Genomic DNA, 18,730 nt, shown 5'->3' with positions numbered 1-18,730 from the left:
GGTGGGGCGCAAGGAATTGTCGTCGGCTATTGTGTGTATATATTATTATTATTATATTATTATGTGTGATATATATATATATAATAGGGTATAACACCATTACACCCCAAAAACAAAAACCTACCCTTTACTGAATGGCGGCATATGACGCAAAACGCCCCAATTTGTAGCCCATCCACTAAGGCTATGCGTAGTGGAGGGGCTACAGGTTGGGGCGAATTGCGACACGTGGCTCCCAGTCAGCAAGGGGTGAGAATTGTTTTTGAGGTGTAATGGTGTAGGGGCTACAAATTGGGTCCACAATATCTTTTTTATTATTTTCTTTTTATAATTAAACTCAACAAATAAAAACCAATTTATTTAAATAATTAAATAAAAATGCATTAAATTTAAAAAGAAATAAAAAAAATACATAACTAAAAAAAAATATACTAATATCCATAATATTCGCGCATTTTTTCGACTCGTCGTCGTTGCAACAATGCGGAAATCTTTGAGGGATTTGTATTCTTTACTCATTTCCCGCAATTCCATCATAGCGACAATCTTTTCGTGTTGTTTGTTGGTTTCTCTCATGGTATCGTTGAGTTCCTCGGCAAACTTTTCATGTTTTTCGATGATTTCTGTCATGATAGCGGTGAGTTTCACGGGTTTCGGTTGGCTCGGGTTGTTTGTAGGATTCATTTTGCTAGATTTTTTGAAGAATTTGGGTATGAATTGTGTATGAAATGGAGAAGAAGGTGTATGTTTATATATATATATATTGTTTTAATTATTTTTTTTTATTTTTGATCGTTTGAAAACGTTCATAGTAATAAAATAATATTATATTTAAACCACGCCGGCGACAATAACACCCCGCCCATTTTCGCCTACATATCGCCGGAGGGGGGGGGGGTTTCCCTTCTTCTCACCCCAAGTCGCCCCTTTCTCTCGCCCCACTACACAGTCTTAAGTGTTTGAGTTATCTAGTATCATGGTGGATATTGTAAGTTTATGGGTAAATCTTCAAAGTGTGTAAGTTAGTTTTTTTTTTTTAAAATAATGTTTTGTTTAACTTTGACTGTGGAGCAATTCAAATAACTCAAACTATAGTATTCAAAAATACATGTAACCCGAATTAAATTCAGTTTATTTCATTTAAACAGAAAAATTAATGTTACATGAAGGCCAACCTAATGTTTAATAAAGGTAAATTAATATAGTAATTAATTTCTAGCTAAATAACGATAAATGATTTATATAATATTAACATGAGTTAAAATCATCAAAGAAATTCATCACTAAAAAACCAATGACACATAATCATGACGAATTATTCTATTTACTCCGTTATATTTAACGGAAAGAATGACTTTTTAATTGATTTATATCTAGTTATCTACTTTTGCAACAAAAAGTTAAGAAATATTGTTTAATAAAGCTAGGCTAGACTTTTCGTACCAAAAGTATATTGTTTAATAAACAAGTGGCACTTTATAGATCAACAATGCATTAGCAGCAAATGAATGGAGAAGTTGAGGAGACTTGAAGTTGACTTGGTACAGATTTCAGAGTAAGTATCCACATCACTTCCTTCCAGGGTAAGAAAACTCACTCTCCTCAAACAAATAATAAACAAGAAATTAATAGACAAACCAATTTTTATTTTTATTCAAGCTTCCATTACAATGATGAAAAGATATCATTTGGGGAAGGAAAAAGAAGCTTCTCACCGTCCAACTGATGAATTTGAAAAGAAGATCTTGTCATGGTCTGTTGATGACATTCTGAATGATGATCTCTATAAACACCAGGTATTTGTTTTTTAATAAATGTTTTTCTATAGTTAGTTTCTGTATTCATACTCATTTTTTTGGTGCTTTGGTTCTTGAAATTATATCTATTTTTATTGGCATTATGTGGTCGAATTTTAGTCCTTATTGTTTGGTAAAATCTTTATTACACAACAAAATATATTACAATAAAATGTATACAATACCGCTATTACAAAACTTAAATCACTCATTCAAGAACTGGACACAACAAGATCTCCCTTAGAGCGTTTAATTTCCAAAGTGAACCGGAACTTAAGGTCCGGATGTTATGGCGGAGGGCCGGACAAGAGAGGACGGACCTTCTTGTGTTGTGGACTCAAGGCACTGAGCCTGGTTTGGGGCTGCATATTATGAGTGGACGGAGGGGTGGGCCATGGTCTCACATCACTCTTTTTCCCTCTCTCTCACAAGCATATATATGTGTATTTACGCAGTATAATAAAAATTAATGAAGTTGAGATCGAGATATTTTATTAATTTAGCAAAATATTATTACATCAATAAACTAATAAATTATTAACTTAAAGAGTTGGCTTATATTCGTGAGCAACCCTCAAATTAATGCATCGACCTTCAAAATTTTCATATCTGTTCACTTTATCAATTTAAATAAAACAAAACAAGAACATTCAAAATTCCCATGTGATGACCGTCGTTTGAGTCAATCAAAAACCTAATTATTCTAAATAGTTAGAGCAAGTAGGGTATCGTATCACAAGGAGTATGTGGTTAATGTATTCGTGTAACAGATTTCTAAATATGAAGTGACTGATTTTTAGTGCTGATCACACAAGCAATTTTAGTAAATGTAGAGAACTAAGCAACGAACAAATAAACGAGTTGTAAGTAGTTAACAAAGCAAATCACACCTGGAATTCAAGTAAGCAACCAACAGTATCTCATGCAACCTAACAGATTAATTATTAACGATTAACTGAAAACTGATCAATCAGACAATACCTTAGACATCAACAATTACTTTACACACGACACTGGTTATCAAATAGTCCTGCCAGTGTGACTCAGTTAAGGGCAATTGTATGTTTTATCGTATTCAATCTAACCAAACAGTTATATGACTAATTATCTAGCAACTGGTAACAGATCGTTCAGACCAACGTAAACCTAAACCGACAGAACACACAGAAATACCAAACATCGATAATCATATATCAATCATCAATAACAATACACAAGTGTTCTAAATCACATGAGAAAAACTGTAAAAGGTTACAAACTATACATCCAGGGTGCGATTCTAGGAGATTAGCCGAGCCTTGACATCATTGAATCTTCGATATGGATGATAGGAATCATATGTTGGGTCTTGGCACGAGCTAGGATAGTGAAAATCGCCTTCTTGGACTGCTGGAATCGCCTCTTGGTCGTTAAAACGGAGTTAGGGTTTCATCATGATGAAGAATATGATTTAAACTAAAAATCCCGTTTGCACCTCCCGTCGCGGTACGCGATGGGGTCTTCCATAGTCAATCGCGTATCGCGATTGACCAAAAGTCAACAGATAATTTTCCACCCATCGCGGTACCCGATGGGGACCTCAGCAAGCCCATCGCGTACCTTGATGGGACCCTGTTACAACAAACTTCAATCAGATCATTGATTTGCGTGCTGGACATCCCGAGTCTTCATTCTGTGTCACAACAGGTCCATATTGAGTACTTTAACGCCTGTGACCTGAAATACAATAATACACGTATGAAGTATCGATAGTTCTAGAATAAACAATTAAAACTAAACAATAAATGAAATAAAACATAAACAAATTAACCGACCATCAAAGACGTGTTTCGTCGATTCAGCCACCGAGACACAAACCCGAAAGTCGCTAGAAGTCAACGACAATCCTCTAGAAACTAAATTAGGTGCTACTGGGATCTTGTTTTGTAGCATCCTCCAAACAAAACAATTAATTTTTATCGGCACCCAAGTTTCCCACTCACAAATCAGAGCACCATCGCCGTAAATGGCGTTTGCCATAATCCGTCTCATAGCATGAACCGTGAACGTGCCAGAAGTGTCACCATTCCAGCGCCACCCATCCTCCTTGCCTTTGTTGAATAAAAACATCCCAAACCATCTCATTAAGATCATTTAAATCTGACAGTTCCTCAAGTGAAAAGTTGGATTTGGTCCATTTAAAAGCCACAGACACACACCCAGTAGCATTTGAGGAAACCAAGTCACTAACCAAACAACTTTTCTTGATAGCCAATTTGTAGAGTTTCGGGAAGATATCCTTCAACGTGAATTTTCCCAAGCCACACATCCAGCCAAAAACGAGTCGAGTTACCCATCCAGCCAAAAACTAGTGCAATACCTTCTAAACAATAATTCTTAGAAGGCCAGTTGAAGTTACATACACCTTAAACTTGTCCGGTGTCAAGAATTTTGTGAGCATATCTGTTACATTTCTTCGAACCATCTAATCCAATTTTCGAGTGACGTCACTGATCAACATCTGATAAAGTGATAACATAGGTAATGTGCTTCGTCTTCCAATGAAACATGTTTATTGGCAAGATGAATGCCACTTTGATTGTTACAATACAACGGGATATTTTTTTACTTCTTGTATAGCTCTTCAAAAAATTTTTTTAACCCGCTCATTATTGGCTTTAACAACTAAATGAACTATGCTTTGTAAGTTGAAAGTGTAACTTTTTGAAATTTTCCATTACCAATTTTGACAATTTAGGAAGTTGAGGGATCAGTTAGCTATTTAGCTAAATTAAAAATATAAAAGACTCACGAAACGACATGTGCCTGATGACATGTGTCAAAACCGAATGTCACGTATCCTCGCGAAGTGACATGCGGATGATGATTAAACAACATGGAATGTCACGTGTCAGCACATAATAAACGAGTCATCACAAAGAATGACCTTTGTCGAGTTCTAATAACACATCGTGCTTACTATAGAATTCATTTTCATACATCCCAAACTTGAATAGTCGAGCTAAGTTACCAATAATAAGAGGTCAAGGAACATAATCAGGTATCAAGGTTATCGACAAGTGATTATTAGATAATTAAAAAAAGAAAATACGCTAAACCTTTTTATAGTATGAATACGCTTAAACTTTCTTTATGACGTGAATACGTCTACCTTTTACAAAGTATTTACTCTTTTAAAAGTATGGACATTTATTCGTCTTTAAAGAGTACGTTAGAAAATAATTTACATCAAATTGTTTGAGTACCTCTAAAGCGTTTTGATACAAGGTAGTAATTAACACTCATGCTAAATTATACATGTGTCTGGATCCTTACATATATGATGATAGTGTTTCTATATCAAGATAGTGTTTTGCTCACAAATCATCAACAAAATGATTAACGTACTCTTTTAACAAATCATTAGAACAAACTCTAGTAATGTCCCCTCATTATCACAATTATGTAGAAAAGATGTTGTAGAACTTCTTCTTTTTGCTCTTCTTTCAATCTTTCTCTTCTTCTTTTGAATGTTTGAATGTCGTTAGAATCAAGAGAGGTGTGCATTTGGTAAGTATGTGTATTAGTTTGAGCACCTCTCTTGATTCAAAAGCTAGCTGGGTGTCCAAATGCACACCTCTCTTGATTCACGATAAATGTTGCATTTGGACACCCAACTAGCTTACTTACCTTTGCGATTTTGTTTTGCATGTGTTGTTCATGCCACAACATGTCTCAGTCGCTAGCCTTTGACCTTGCAACATTTATTCAAGGTTTACACTTTAATAGGTTATAAGTTATAACCTTTATGGTTTTTATCAAACCCAAATCACTACACATTTGATCTTCTATGTTTAGACTTTACCATTTATAAAATAGTTGGGTGTTAAAGATGCATGAATCAATATGGAAGACATTCTCTTTGTGGAATTGTTCTTTCAAAGAACATTTTGAGTTTCAAATAATACTTACTTTTGTTTTTTAATTTTAATAATTTGTTAGTTTGTTTTTATAAGTATTCCTTGAGTTTAGAAAAATTTGTTTAAGAGAATTATGATCTCGAGCATTCGTCTGGTTAAAAGAAACTTGCTGAGAGTTTTGGTATATATGGCATTCGTTCATAGGATTGGGAGTAAAACCCAAGTTCCAAGGGGAGACGATTGTAAAACATCTTGGCTCGTTACTCATGTATAAACCCCTACAAGGTTTGTTCCATCACGTGCATGTGACGACGTTAACACATTTCCTACTTAAGTTCCCTATCAACACACAACTTTGAATATCGACATCTTACTTACCTTAGCTCCATTTTTGACACATGTAGCCTCGTTAAGAAGCTCTCATTATGGGGAATGCAAACCCACAAGTTATTAATTTTATGTCTCATTTGCAAAAATAGTTTGTGTCCAAAGTTATAGTAACCAATTTTCTAACACTTATTTCCAATAATATTTATTATTGTTTTGTTTCTTCAAAGGCATAGGATTGATTAAACACTTTATTATCGCAATAGAAAAAACTGACTCAAAAACAACTTATAATAATTCTATGTAGCCTCTAACCAAATCCTATATTTACAGTCTAACCCTAACTTGGTGACCAAAAATCATATCACAATTAGGAAACTAAACCAACTTGACCGACTTGTCAACATACGTGCTTCCATATTCACCAACTTATGAATACGGTCCGGAATTACCAATATTTATTTCCTTGGTTAGTGACACTGAGATTGTTGATAAATGGTTTAAAAAATGGTAAACCTAACTTTGTCCTAAGTCCTAACACACAAGTTTAAATTACAAATGGGGCCGTTTCTTGTTAATATCATATCATATCTTTTGTAACATTCATTCATATAATTTGATGCGCTATTATAGGTGGAGAATATACCACTCACTTTTCAATCCGAAGAACACTATGTTGGTTCTTTCGTTCATCCTTTGCTAGAGGAAACACGTGCTGAATTGGCTTCTTCTATGAAAATAATGTATAGAGCTCCATATGCTGAAATTTTTTCTTTAAATGTGACCAAAGATGATGGAAAATTGATGTATGAGGTTACTGTTGGTAACTGGAGGAACATATTTAGTGAACGTGGCAAAGAGCCTTACCGGACATTACCTGGTGATCTGCTCATTTTAGCAGATAAAAAACCGGAATCTGTTTCTGATTTGCAGCGTGTGGGAAGAACATTCGCTTTTTCATCGGTTAACAACATCAGTGAAGATGATATTGGTAGTACATCAACATTCAAAGTTAAAGCTTCACAACAAATAGAATTCCAAGATGGGATGTTTGCTATTTTCTTGATGAATATAACAACCAACAAAAGAATCTGGAGTTCATTGCACATGCATCGAAGTACGAATATCATCAAAGAGGTTCTCTACTCTGATTCTATGGTAAGATTTTGGTTCAAGTAACTCTATTTCATGGGTGAATAATAACTTTTCAGTTGATAATATCGTTGTTAACTATGAATGCGTTGGTTACAGGTTAACAAAGGCTGTAACATCTGTACTTCTGATAGTAATTTTTCACAAACGTTTAATTCACATCTTTTGAATCGGTTGAATCCATCCCAAGTAGAAGCAGTTAGGGTAGCCCTTCGTAAAACCGAATGCTGTCACGGTTCTTTTGTGGAGCTGATATGGGGACCTCCTGGAACGGGGAAAACGACAACTGTCAGTGTGTTGTTGTTTATTCTTTTGAAAATGAACCGTAGGACACTTTCGTGTGCTCCAACAAATGTTGCTACTGTACAAGTAGCTTCACGTGTGCTAAATCTGGTAAAGGAATTATCCAGTACTACAACTGCAAGTAGAAATTTCTTTTATTGTGTTGGAGATGTACTTCTGTTTGGGAACAAGCAAAGGCTTAAAGTTGGTACTGAGATTGAAGAAATCTATTTGGAGAATCGGGCTAACAAGCTTAGAGAGTGCTTTGGGTCTATGACCGGTTGGAAGCATTGCATAAGATCTATGGTTGATTTACTTGAAAATTGTGTCTCTCAGTATCATGTTTATGTGGAAAATGAGTTGTTTAAAGAACAGCTTGCAGCTGAAAATCAAAATGAAAATCAAGCGACTAAATTGGTAGTAAAATCATTCATTGAGTTTGTGCATGATCAATTTAGTTTGTGTGTAGAGCCACTTAGGAGATGCATCTTAACATTCTTGACTCATATTCCAAAAAGTTTCATGAGGGAACACAATTTCCAGAACATGGTATCTCTTTTGGATAATTTAAGTTCCTTCAAAACACTATTGTTAGAACAGGGTTTGGTTTCTGAAGAGCTTGAGCAATTTTTCACTTCCAAACCGTTGCAAAATGAATTTGATAAGTTGGGGGATATTTCACCTATCCTTTTGTCTAGAGCAAAGTCTCTATCTGTTCTAAAAACTTTGCAAACATCTCTTGAAGGACTCGGTCTTCCAAGTGCGTTAAAAAGATTTGCTATAGAGGACTTCTGTTATCAAAACGCTTCCCTAATATTCTGCACAACTTCTACTTCCTACAAGTTGCATCTTGTTAAAATGAAGCCTTTGGATGTCTTGGTTATAGATGAAGCTGCCCAGCTAAAAGAGGCTGAATCCACCATTTCTCTTCAGCTTCCTGGGTTAAAACATGCTATTCTCATTGGAGATGAGTGCCAATTACCTGCAACGGTTTCCAGCAATGTAAGTATAGACTTATTTTTATTGTTTTATGTTTATGCGTAAGCCTCGTTTATATAGTGTACGTCGTTGTTTATGGACAGGTATGTATTGAATCTGGGTTTGGAAGAAGCCTATTTGAGAGACTGAGTTTGTTGGGGAATTCTAAGCATTTACTTGCTGTGCAGTACAGGATGCATCCTTCCATTAGTTATTTTCCAAATAGGAAATTTTATAAGAATCAGATTCTGGATGCAGAAAATGTGACACGTAAAAGTTATGAAAAGCGGTATCTTCCAGGACCAATGTTTGGTTCGTATTCATTTATAAATGTTGTTGGTGGAAGAGAAGAAAAAGATGATGATGAACAAAGCCTAAGAAATATGGTTGAGGTAGCTATAGTGATTAAGATTATACAAAATCTCCACAAAGGTAAGCATATGGGTTATGCTCTATCACTTGCACCTACTTTTTGTGTTTGTTAGATAGATTTGTCTATCCTACAACCCTTCCTACTTTTGTGTTGATGGATTTAGAGAAGAATAAAAAAACATACAAAAGTATCATCCGGATATGATTTACCTACTATTTTTGTTAAAGAAAGTGGATAATGTTACTTCTATATTTGTATTGTGTCGTTCTTTTCTTATTTTATATCATGTAGCTGTAAACCTTGTTTCCAGTGACTCAAATGCTGACATTTGCATCGCATAGTGGACGCTCGCTTAAGTTTAAGATCTTTTTTACTTTTGTAGCATGGCATAAGTCAAGAACGAGGCTTACTATCGGCGTTGTATCTCCATATGTTGCCCAAGTTGTTTCCATTCAAGAAAAACTTGCTCATAAATATGGGAAACTTAATGGATTTTCAGTAACGGTGAATACCATTGACGGGTTTCAAGGTGGAGAAGAAGATATTATCATCTTATCAACAGTAAGATCTAATAGCCATGGGTCTGTTGGCTTCTTGTCTAGTTGTCAAAGGACTAATGTAGCCTTGACTAGAGCACGGTACGATATCATGGCACTTTCTTAACAACCGATTTTTATAGATACATTTTTCTTGTGGTTTCGGGACGTGTCAATAAAAACTTTAGCTAAAAGGGGAGCCTTTTCAACCTGAATTTGTTTAATTTGAACTGCTACCGGACCCTGCCTTACCCACCCATATTCACCGTAAACCTTTTGGCTTATAAAGTATTGTATGATCTGTTTATGTCTATCTTCTATTTTTTTTTCTAGACATTGTCTCTGGATATTGGGAAGTGAAAGAACCCTCAACGATAGTGAAAGTGTATGGAAAGAATTAGTCTGTGATGCAAGGAATCACCGTTGTTTGTTTGATGCTGATGCTGATAAATGCTTGAAGATGACAATCATAGATGCAAAGAAAGAGCTTGATCAACTTGATGATCTGGTTAAAGGAAATGATGTTCATTTTAAACAAGAAAAATGGAAGGTATTCTACTTATATGGTCGTTTTATATAACAGGTTTTCTCATCATGTAATATTGTGCTTTTGTTCATCTTGTTTGTTGCACTTTTATGCCACCAGGTTCTCTTTAGTGATGATTTCAGAAGATCTATTGGAAAACTGACATCTTCTAGCTTGAAGAAGCGGATTTTAGATTTTTTACTGAAACTTTCTGTTGGCTGGCGCCCCAAGAATAGAAGTGTAGACGTTTGTCGTGAAAATTCTTCACAAATTCTGAAAAAATATAAGGTTGAAGGCCTGTATGTTATTTGCTCAGTTGACATCATAAAGGAAGTCAAACACATACAGGTTTTAAAGGTCTGGGACATATTACCCTGGGATGAGATATCCGAACTCACAATACGAATTGGGAGCATATTTTCGGCCTACACAGATGATTATATAAATCATTGCACATCAAAATGTTTGAAAGGGTATGTTCATTTGCTGTCTACTTAATCTAATTCTTCAAATAGTCATGCAAGCTTGTTTTCATTTCCTTTTAATTGTTAGGGACCTTGAAGTTCCTAGGAGCTGGCCAGCATCCCAAGAATTTATCAAATTTCGTAATTTAAGAAACCGTGAAGGTGATAGTGAAGGGAGTCTAAATCCTGATGATGGTAGAAATTATGTTGAAAACTCGAAAGTGAGCGAAAGCTTACTACTTATGAAGTTCTACTCATTGTCACCAATGGTAGTGAGCCATTTGCTTTCTGGCAAAGAGCTTGACCTACCAATGCAAGTCACCGATGAACAGATGGATATAATTCTACGTTGCAAGAGTTCCTTCATAATCGGGCGATCAGGAACCGGGAAAACAACAACTTTAACAATGAAATTGGTCCAAAATGAACAAAAATTCTGTGTTGGTTCCAAAGGGATTAATAAAGCAAAAAGAAATCAAATCAAGGTTGCTAAAGTTGTTGATAATCTTGAAAGTGGGAAACCGAGTGTTCTCCGCCAGCTTTATGTGACGGCTAGCCCAAAATTGTGTTATGCTGTGAAGCAACATGTTTCCCACCTTACAAGGTTCACATATACCTCAAGTCACGGAAATTCATCGACAGAGATCAATCCTGAGGGTGCAGAGTGTACATCGGGATTCAGTGATTCCCCCGACACATTTATTGACATTCCAGTGAAAATGTATCCTCTTGTTCTAACATTCCATAAGTTTCTAATGATGTTGGATGGCACATTGGGGGGTTCTTATTTTGAAAGATTTCTTGAGGCAAAAGAAGGTTCTCAAAGTAACCATATAGGTTCAGGATCAGTTGCATTGCAAAATTTTATAAGATCAAAAGAGGTTACATTTGATAGGTTTTGTACACTTTATTGGCCTCACCTCAATTCAGATCATAAAAGGAAACTTGATCCTATCCTAGTATTCACCGAAATAATTTCTCATATAAAAGGGAGCATGCAAGCAGGGGAATGCAGCGATGGTAAGCTCAGCTTTGAGGGTTACTCTTTATTGTCCAAAAGTTGTTCTTCCACTTTAACGACACGTAAAAGAGAGAATGTTTACTTCCTCTTTCAAGCCTATGAAAATATGAAAACTGAACGTGAGGAATTCGATTTGGGCGATTTAGTAAATGACATTCATCATCGGCTTAAAAGTGCAAATTATGAAGGTGACCAAATGGATTTCATATATATTGATGAAGTTCAAGATCTTAGCATGAGGCAAATTTCTCTTTTTAGATATATTTGCCAAAATGTTGATGAGGGTTTTATTTTTTCTGGTGATACTGCACAAACCATTGCAAGAGGCATTGACTTTAGGTTTCAAGATATAAGATCACTGTTCTATAGAGAATTTTTAAACACCAGAACAACTGGAAAACAAAATAATGATCTTGTATATGAGTTTTTTCAGTTAAAACAGAATTTCAGAACTCACATGGGTGTTCTTAATTTAGCTCAGAGTGTCGTTGACATTATGTACTGCTACTTTGGTCACTCAGTTGATATTTTGGAGCCTGAGATTAGTCTTATTTCTGGGGAAGCTCCTGTTTTACTCGAGTCCGTTAGTGATGAAAATGCTATTGCCACAATCATTGGTGGTAGTGGAAGTGGCGGAGAAAATGTTGGTTTTGGTGCTGAACAGGTGATTCTTGTCCGTGATGATATTGCAAAAACTGAGATTTGTAAATATTTCGGAAAACATGCTCTTGTTCTCACTTTAATGGAATGTAAAGGTCTAGAGTTTCAGGTTAGTTTCTTTTTCTTCTTGTCATGAAAATTTGTTTTTCATTTTATTTTATTATTTTCGCATTTTTAAATGTTTCATTTCCATGATTCGTAGGATGTATTACTCTACAACTTTTTTGGGACTTCCCCTTTAAAAGACCAGTGGAGAGTTATATACGGATACATGAAGGAGCGTGATTGGCTCGATGAGAAATTGTCTCAGTCATTCCCCGCATTTAGCGAGTCAAGACATAGTGTTTTATGTTCAGAATTGAAACAATTGTATGTGGCCATCACAAGGACTAGACAAAGGCTATGGATATGTGAGAATAAGGAGGAGCTTTCCAAGCCAATGTTTGATTACTGGAAAAGAAGGGGCCTCGTTCAGATAAAAAAGCTTGACGATTCAGTGGCACATGCAATGCGAGTTGCAAGCAGCCCTCAAGAATGGAGGGAGCGGGGCAAAATGGTCATATATATTTATATATCTATTTGTGTTATAGTTGTCGTATAAGTTGTTATTTTACTACCTTATTTGACATGCTTTCATGATACATATGGTTTTCAGCTTTTTTATGAGAGTAATTTCGCGATGGCAACAATGTGTTTCGAAAGAGCTGGAGACACAACGTGGGCGACTTTAGCAAAAGCGTCTGATCTAAGAGCATCTGGTGATCATGTGCGGGGAACTAATCTTGAAGCTTTTTTAGGTTATATTAGAGAAGCAGCGGAAATGTTTGAATCTATTGAGAAACTTGAGTCTGCTGCATCTTGTTATTGTGATTTGGGGGAGTATGAAACAGCCGGTAACATCTCTTAGTTTAAACATATTTGTCTTTACAGAACTTAAGTGATTGCACTAATTTAATCAACAATTGGAAGACAGAGATCAAAATTTCAACGCATTTACTTCATAGTTATCAAATGCGATAAGCGCTCGAAGCGTTGAGGCTGGGCCTAGCGCCCAGGCGATAAGCGCAAAAAAAGCGCCCGATTTTAAAAAAAAACGCACATTAAAAAAACAAATTTTTAAACTAAAATAGAACATCTTAATAAGAAAGCATACATTCATTCTTGAAATAGTTCATAGAACAACCAAAATCCAAAACATGAAGTACATCTTAATAATTAGAAAAACCTAATCATTAACACGTCTATCATAATATCCCATAATTCAACAACTCAATAAGCATTCATTTTAACTGTCAAGAACAACAATTTGATCCATTAACATATTTATCATAATATCCAGATTTCCAAAAATTAAAAAACTAAAACCTAATCACAAATTCTGAATATTTTAATCATTTAGTAACTGAAGTCAAATGATATTTAATACGCATGGGAAGTTTGGGAAAAGATTAAGATGCTTTAATATTGAATTTTTAGGTACTCCTAGAGAATAGGAACAGGTTGTTTAAATGATATTTAACATGCATGGGAAGTTGGGAACATATTAATGGCGCTTTAAATATCTGAGGCATGCAACTCGCAATTAATGTGCCTGGCGCTTTAAATGCGCTTAAGCGCAAAAGGCGCTCGATTTTAACAACAATGATTTACTTAAATGGTGTTTTTTTTTCTGTTTAGTGTTTTTTAAGTTATCTCAAACAGGCAGGCAATTAAATTAAACGGGTGAAACTGGTTAAAGGTCGACAAGAGTCTTTTTGAAGGATTAAGTAATTATTATTATTCAAAGATTATTGTAGTGATACTTTTGTTTTTTGTAATCTTAGTTAACATATTGTTCAGCTATAGAATATATTAAAATTGGAGTGAACTATGTATGCCACAGAATTTGATCTCTTGTATTTGTGCAGGAAAAATCTATCTGTATAAGTGTGGAAAGATAGATGCAGCAGCAGAATGTTTCACTCTGGCAGGGTGCTATAGTGATGCAGCCGAAGCCTATGCAAACGGAGATGAGCTTTCCAAGTGTTTGTCGGTTTGCAAAAAAGGGAAACTATTTGATAAAGGGTTGCAGTATATAGAACAACGGAAAGAGCACGTTAATGTTCACATGGAAGAAATGGAACAGATAGAACAAGAATTCTTGGAAAGTTGTGCTCTCGATTACCATGTGCGTAAGGATCTCAACTCAATGATGAAGTTTGTCCGGGCTTTCTCTTCTATGGAATCCAAACGTGTGTTCTTAAAGTCATTGGGATGCCTTGATTACCTTTCGGTCTTGGAAGAAGAAGCAGGTCATTTTCTTGATGCTGCTGAGCTTGCAAGGTCATGTGGTGATATTCTAAAAGAGATTGATCTTTTAGAAAAGGCTGGACACTTTAAGGAGGCAACTGTTCTCATACTCTGGTACATCTTTTTTAGCTTGTTATGGGGAGATGGAAACCAAGGTTGGCCATTGAAGCAGTTTGCTCAGAAAGAAGAACTATGTGAAAAAGCAAAATCTTTAGCGAAATCGAATTCAAACGTTTTGTTCGATTTTGTTTGTAGTGAGCTAATAGCAGTCTCTGAGCAGTGCACTAGCTTGCCCAAGCTGAAAAAACATTTGCATGCTTCCCAGATAAACAAGAGTTTAAGGGGAGAAATATTTTTGATTAGAAAAATATTGGATTCTCATATTCATTTGCATTCTTCAAAGTATGTCTGGGAGGACGAGATAGACAAGACTTCTCGGAACCAAGTTTCTGTTCGAACTCTGGTTTTTTACTGGAATGCATGGAAAGAGAATGTCTTGGACATTTTTGTGAGTCTTGAAAGCTTCCACAAAGAAGAACCAAATGGATACGAGTCTCGTGTTGATTTTATTTTAAATTTTTTCGGGGTGAGGAAGCAGTGTGTAAAAGGCAATATCGTTTACATGTTGGTGAACGAGCATGCTGATTGGATAAGAAATGCTGGTCAAAAGGGTCTTCAAAGGGACGGGAAGCTTCTAACTATGAATATTATGGATTTGGTGTCTTCTATGAGATGTTATTGGCAGTCTGAATTAGTTTCTGTGGGTATAAAGGTGCTTGAAACTCTTGAAGCTCTCCAGAAATCGAAGTCTAACGGTTCTGCATTTCATCAAGGCACATCTCTCCTTCACATTTTTGAGGTTTCTAAGTTTCTTTTGGGTTGCCAGTATGCTAACCCCAAAGATACAAAGAAGCTGGAAAGATTCCTAGGAATTTGTTCAACTTATTTTGATCTCGTGTTTCCATTAGACTGGCGAAGATCGGTGTCTAATAATTTAGTTTCTATAAGGGAGACTGAGCTATCTCTCAACTTGCTTGAGGAGATTATTCATCAAAATCTTCACATCAATGGTGACATCACCCAATGGACATTCGGGAGGGTGATGATGATATGCATGGGTTCTAGAAAACCCGTAGCACTTTATGAGCATATAACTAGACGGATTCAATGGAATTCAGCGTGGAAGTCATTTTTTGAGATTTTTATGAATGGTGACTTTAAAGATGGTTGTGTGTCTCAAGCATTGCAGAATACTTTGGAAGACACTTTTAAAGCCAATTGGGGACGCACCGGCTACATTTCACCTCATACTTTTGTGTATCTCTTGGAAAGTCTTCTTTTCATGACATCTTTCTCGTCAAGAATCTTTTTCACTACAAAATCTTCTTTTGTTGAATGGTTTAAGCATATTCACTCCACTTCAACTTATTCGGTACCCAAACAGATAATTCCAAATCATGCAATACACTTTATTGTGGAAGTGATTCAACAAATTCTCTATGACAAAACTGATAATATCTCGTGGATTGAGAGTTCGAATATTTATTTTTCTTATTACCATCCACTGTTATCATTGAAGCTGGTTATGATATTGTCATTAATTTGTCTGCAAGTATCAGATTACTCTCAAGTATTACTTGATTTGCTGTCTGGAGTAAATAATATTGCTTATTTGCTTCCAAAGAAGTTTGTGTATTATCTTTTAAGGAGAAGAAAGGGTCATAACTTGAACTTGAATCCAGATGTGGTTGCTGAAGCGTTTGTGAGCATAGAAGATCCTCTCGTGATTGTATGCTTGAGAAGTGCAAGTCCAGAAATCCATGCTCCTTGTGCTGTATTTGTGGACCCAAGGAAATCTAAAAAGAAGATATTGAATATATTGTTCCCAAGAAAAACTCCACTTTGTGTTCAGAAACCATCAAACAATGATGATTGTGGGATGATTCTTCAGGCGGCGTCAAACCCATTAGCGGATGATAATCTGAATGTGATTCCTGCGGAACTTCAGATGAATTGGCAAGTTCTTGAAGATATATCTGAAGCCTTTAAAGGGACGAAGGGAGTGGCACTTAACACCTCTATGATAAAGGTAATATATATAATGTTGTAATGAATGGTTCTGCTAGTTTTATTGTCATTGGTGTAAGCTTAAATACCTTAGTTTTTTTTTCTTCTTTCCAGATTGAATTGGATACAAATATAGGCACGTTAGCTACTGCCCTTGCATATAAAGAGTTATGTGCTGGCAAAGATGCAACTGTCATACATGAAGCAAATGTTGATCTGAAGCTGCTATCTTCTTCCCTGATCTATTCCATTCAGAAATTTAGGGAGCATTCGCTTTTTATGAAGACTATGCAAGGGATCGTGGAAAGGCTGCAAAGTAGAAGGCAAAAGATAGATGATTTCTTGAGCCATTTTACTGTGAGTCACGAATCGAAGATTGGGCAAATGGTCACTGCAAGTAATGTTACCATTAGGGGCGACATTATTAGCGGCGACGTTGAAATGTCAGAAAGTAGTAGCACAGTTGAGATCGGACAAACAAGTGAGGAGAATAACCATGTCAATGGAACAGCTGATGATTCAGTTGTGTTAGGAAATCAAAGCAGCGATGGTGGTAACCCTCCAGATGCGGGAAACAAAAAAGGGGAGGGAAGAAAGAGGAATAACAAGAACAAAGACAAAAAGATAGATGATTGCTTGAATCATTCTGCTGCCATGAATCACGGACAGAAGATTGGGCAAGTGGTAATGTCAGAAAGCAGTAGCACAGCTGAGATTGGACAAACAAGTCAGGTGAATGACCATGTTAAAGGAACAGCTGACGATTCAGTGGTGTTAGGAAATCAAAGCGGCAATGGTGATAACACTCTGGATGCTGAAAACAAGAAAGGGAAAGGAAGAAAGAGGAATAGAAAGAACAAAGGTGACAAGAAATTATGTGAATAGTATGGTACATGAAAGATCATTAATTGTAACATCATTATGCATATGCTTGTCCTGGAATATGTTGGCTGTGTGTATCTTTCCTCTAAACTGCTATGCTTATGAATAATACGATCAAAGTATATATGTTTGTGGAGACTAGTTGAAAATAAGTCTTTTATCACTAAAGCTTTGACAGATGAAGGATCCATGTTACTTAATGTCTTCCATGGACTCATTTCTCTTCACAAAAGATCTCACACAACATCAAAGTTACTGTGATACGTTGACCCTTTAGCGACCACACGTGATCTAATGTTGTCCATAGTTTTTAGCGACATGTCATCGCAAAGGTCTTCTCGCCTAAACCTTGATGCTGAAAGGGGAATGTGTCAAAACATGGGTTCTCGCTATAGACCAGCCTTCGTGTTGTCGTTAAAGGGTCGATCCAATATATTTTTTAGTTAAAATAAATATTTAAATAAAAAAACAATTTCAGGCTTTTACGACGACATATCGTCGCAAAAGATCCGTGGGACACATTTTTTAGGACTGAATAAAAGATTTAATAAAATAACTTGAAGCCTTTAGCGTCAATATGGCGTCACTAAAGGGTTGAATTGATAAAAAAAGTTATTAGAAATAAAGATAAAACGAAATAATTTTTAAACCTTTGCGACGACATATCATCGTCTTAGGGTCTCTTTTTGTTTATATATTTTTTCCGATTTTTACCCAACAAATACGAAAACTGTAATTTGATTGCTAGTTAAAGTTATAAACGGTCAATTCACATAAATTACTAATTGTAATACAAACTGTATCATAATTAACTAACAATTATCTTCATCATTGCCTTCACTCAACGACTCAAGTTTTTTGGATGTAATTTTATGATCTCATCTTGCATCCATTACATGTTTTCATTCAATAGTCTTATAGTTTCTTCCATTTGATTTTTCTTTTTTATTGTGATTGTGAAAGAAGTAATTTGAAAACAACTAAAAAACTAAAAGTTATGAAGGAACATATAGATTTTTACTAAATTAGTTTTCACATCCCATTCTTCATGCTCGTTTGTAGAGTGTAATAGTAACTCTTTATCTTTAGAGAGTAATAATCATTCACCATTCTATATAACTATGCGAGTGTATAAGAAAAAGGAAAAATAACATACTAAGTATTTGTACGTAGGATATAGATAGAAATAAAGAATGAGATGTAGGATTTTAAAATATAAACACAATTTAGAGAAATGATGTTTTTATTTACTTGAATTATATAAAAAGAGATGAAAAAAGATGCGATTGCTTAAAGTATTATTTTAAATAACCCAAACTTGGTAAAGATGGACAAAATTGAAAGTGTGTAATAAAGAGTGCTACTTTGTTCACTTGAAGTCTTGAACTATTAACAAGATGTCTTAACTATTGCACATTAAGCGTTAAAACTTGTACTTCTTAAATTCTAAGTTGCCTATGTGTTCAACATTATAATAT

At 35.4% G+C, this 18,730-nt stretch overlaps 1 protein-coding gene across 1 annotated transcript; it reads left to right on the top strand.

Annotated features, from left to right (window-relative positions):
* The first annotated feature begins 1,629 nt into the window (after window positions 1-1,629).
* LOC143551376 (uncharacterized) lies at window positions 1,630-17,832 on the top strand. The gene is made up of 13 exons (XM_077041829.1): window positions 1,630-1,796; window positions 6,656-7,180; window positions 7,274-8,458; window positions 8,539-8,866; window positions 9,190-9,445; window positions 9,677-9,893; window positions 9,990-10,342; window positions 10,422-12,123; window positions 12,217-12,570; window positions 12,670-12,907; window positions 13,922-16,392; window positions 16,485-16,767; window positions 16,819-17,832. Exons 1-13 carry the CDS (start codon window positions 1,671-1,673, stop codon window positions 17,253-17,255), a joined length of 8,475 nt encoding a protein of 2,824 aa, XP_076897944.1. The 5' UTR covers window positions 1,630-1,670; the 3' UTR covers window positions 17,256-17,832.
* Window positions 17,833-18,730: the final 898 nt, after the last annotated feature.

The sequence above is a fragment of the Bidens hawaiensis genome, unplaced genomic scaffold (genome assembly GCF_021521415.1).
Source record: "Bidens hawaiensis isolate Kalapana, Puna unplaced genomic scaffold, B.hawaiensis_p1.1 tig00016367_1, whole genome shotgun sequence".
Classification (NCBI taxonomy): Eukaryota; Viridiplantae; Streptophyta; class Magnoliopsida; order Asterales; family Asteraceae; genus Bidens; species Bidens hawaiensis.
The sequence above is the reverse complement of the archived record's forward strand: the minus strand, read 5'-3'. Positions and strand labels throughout refer to the sequence as shown.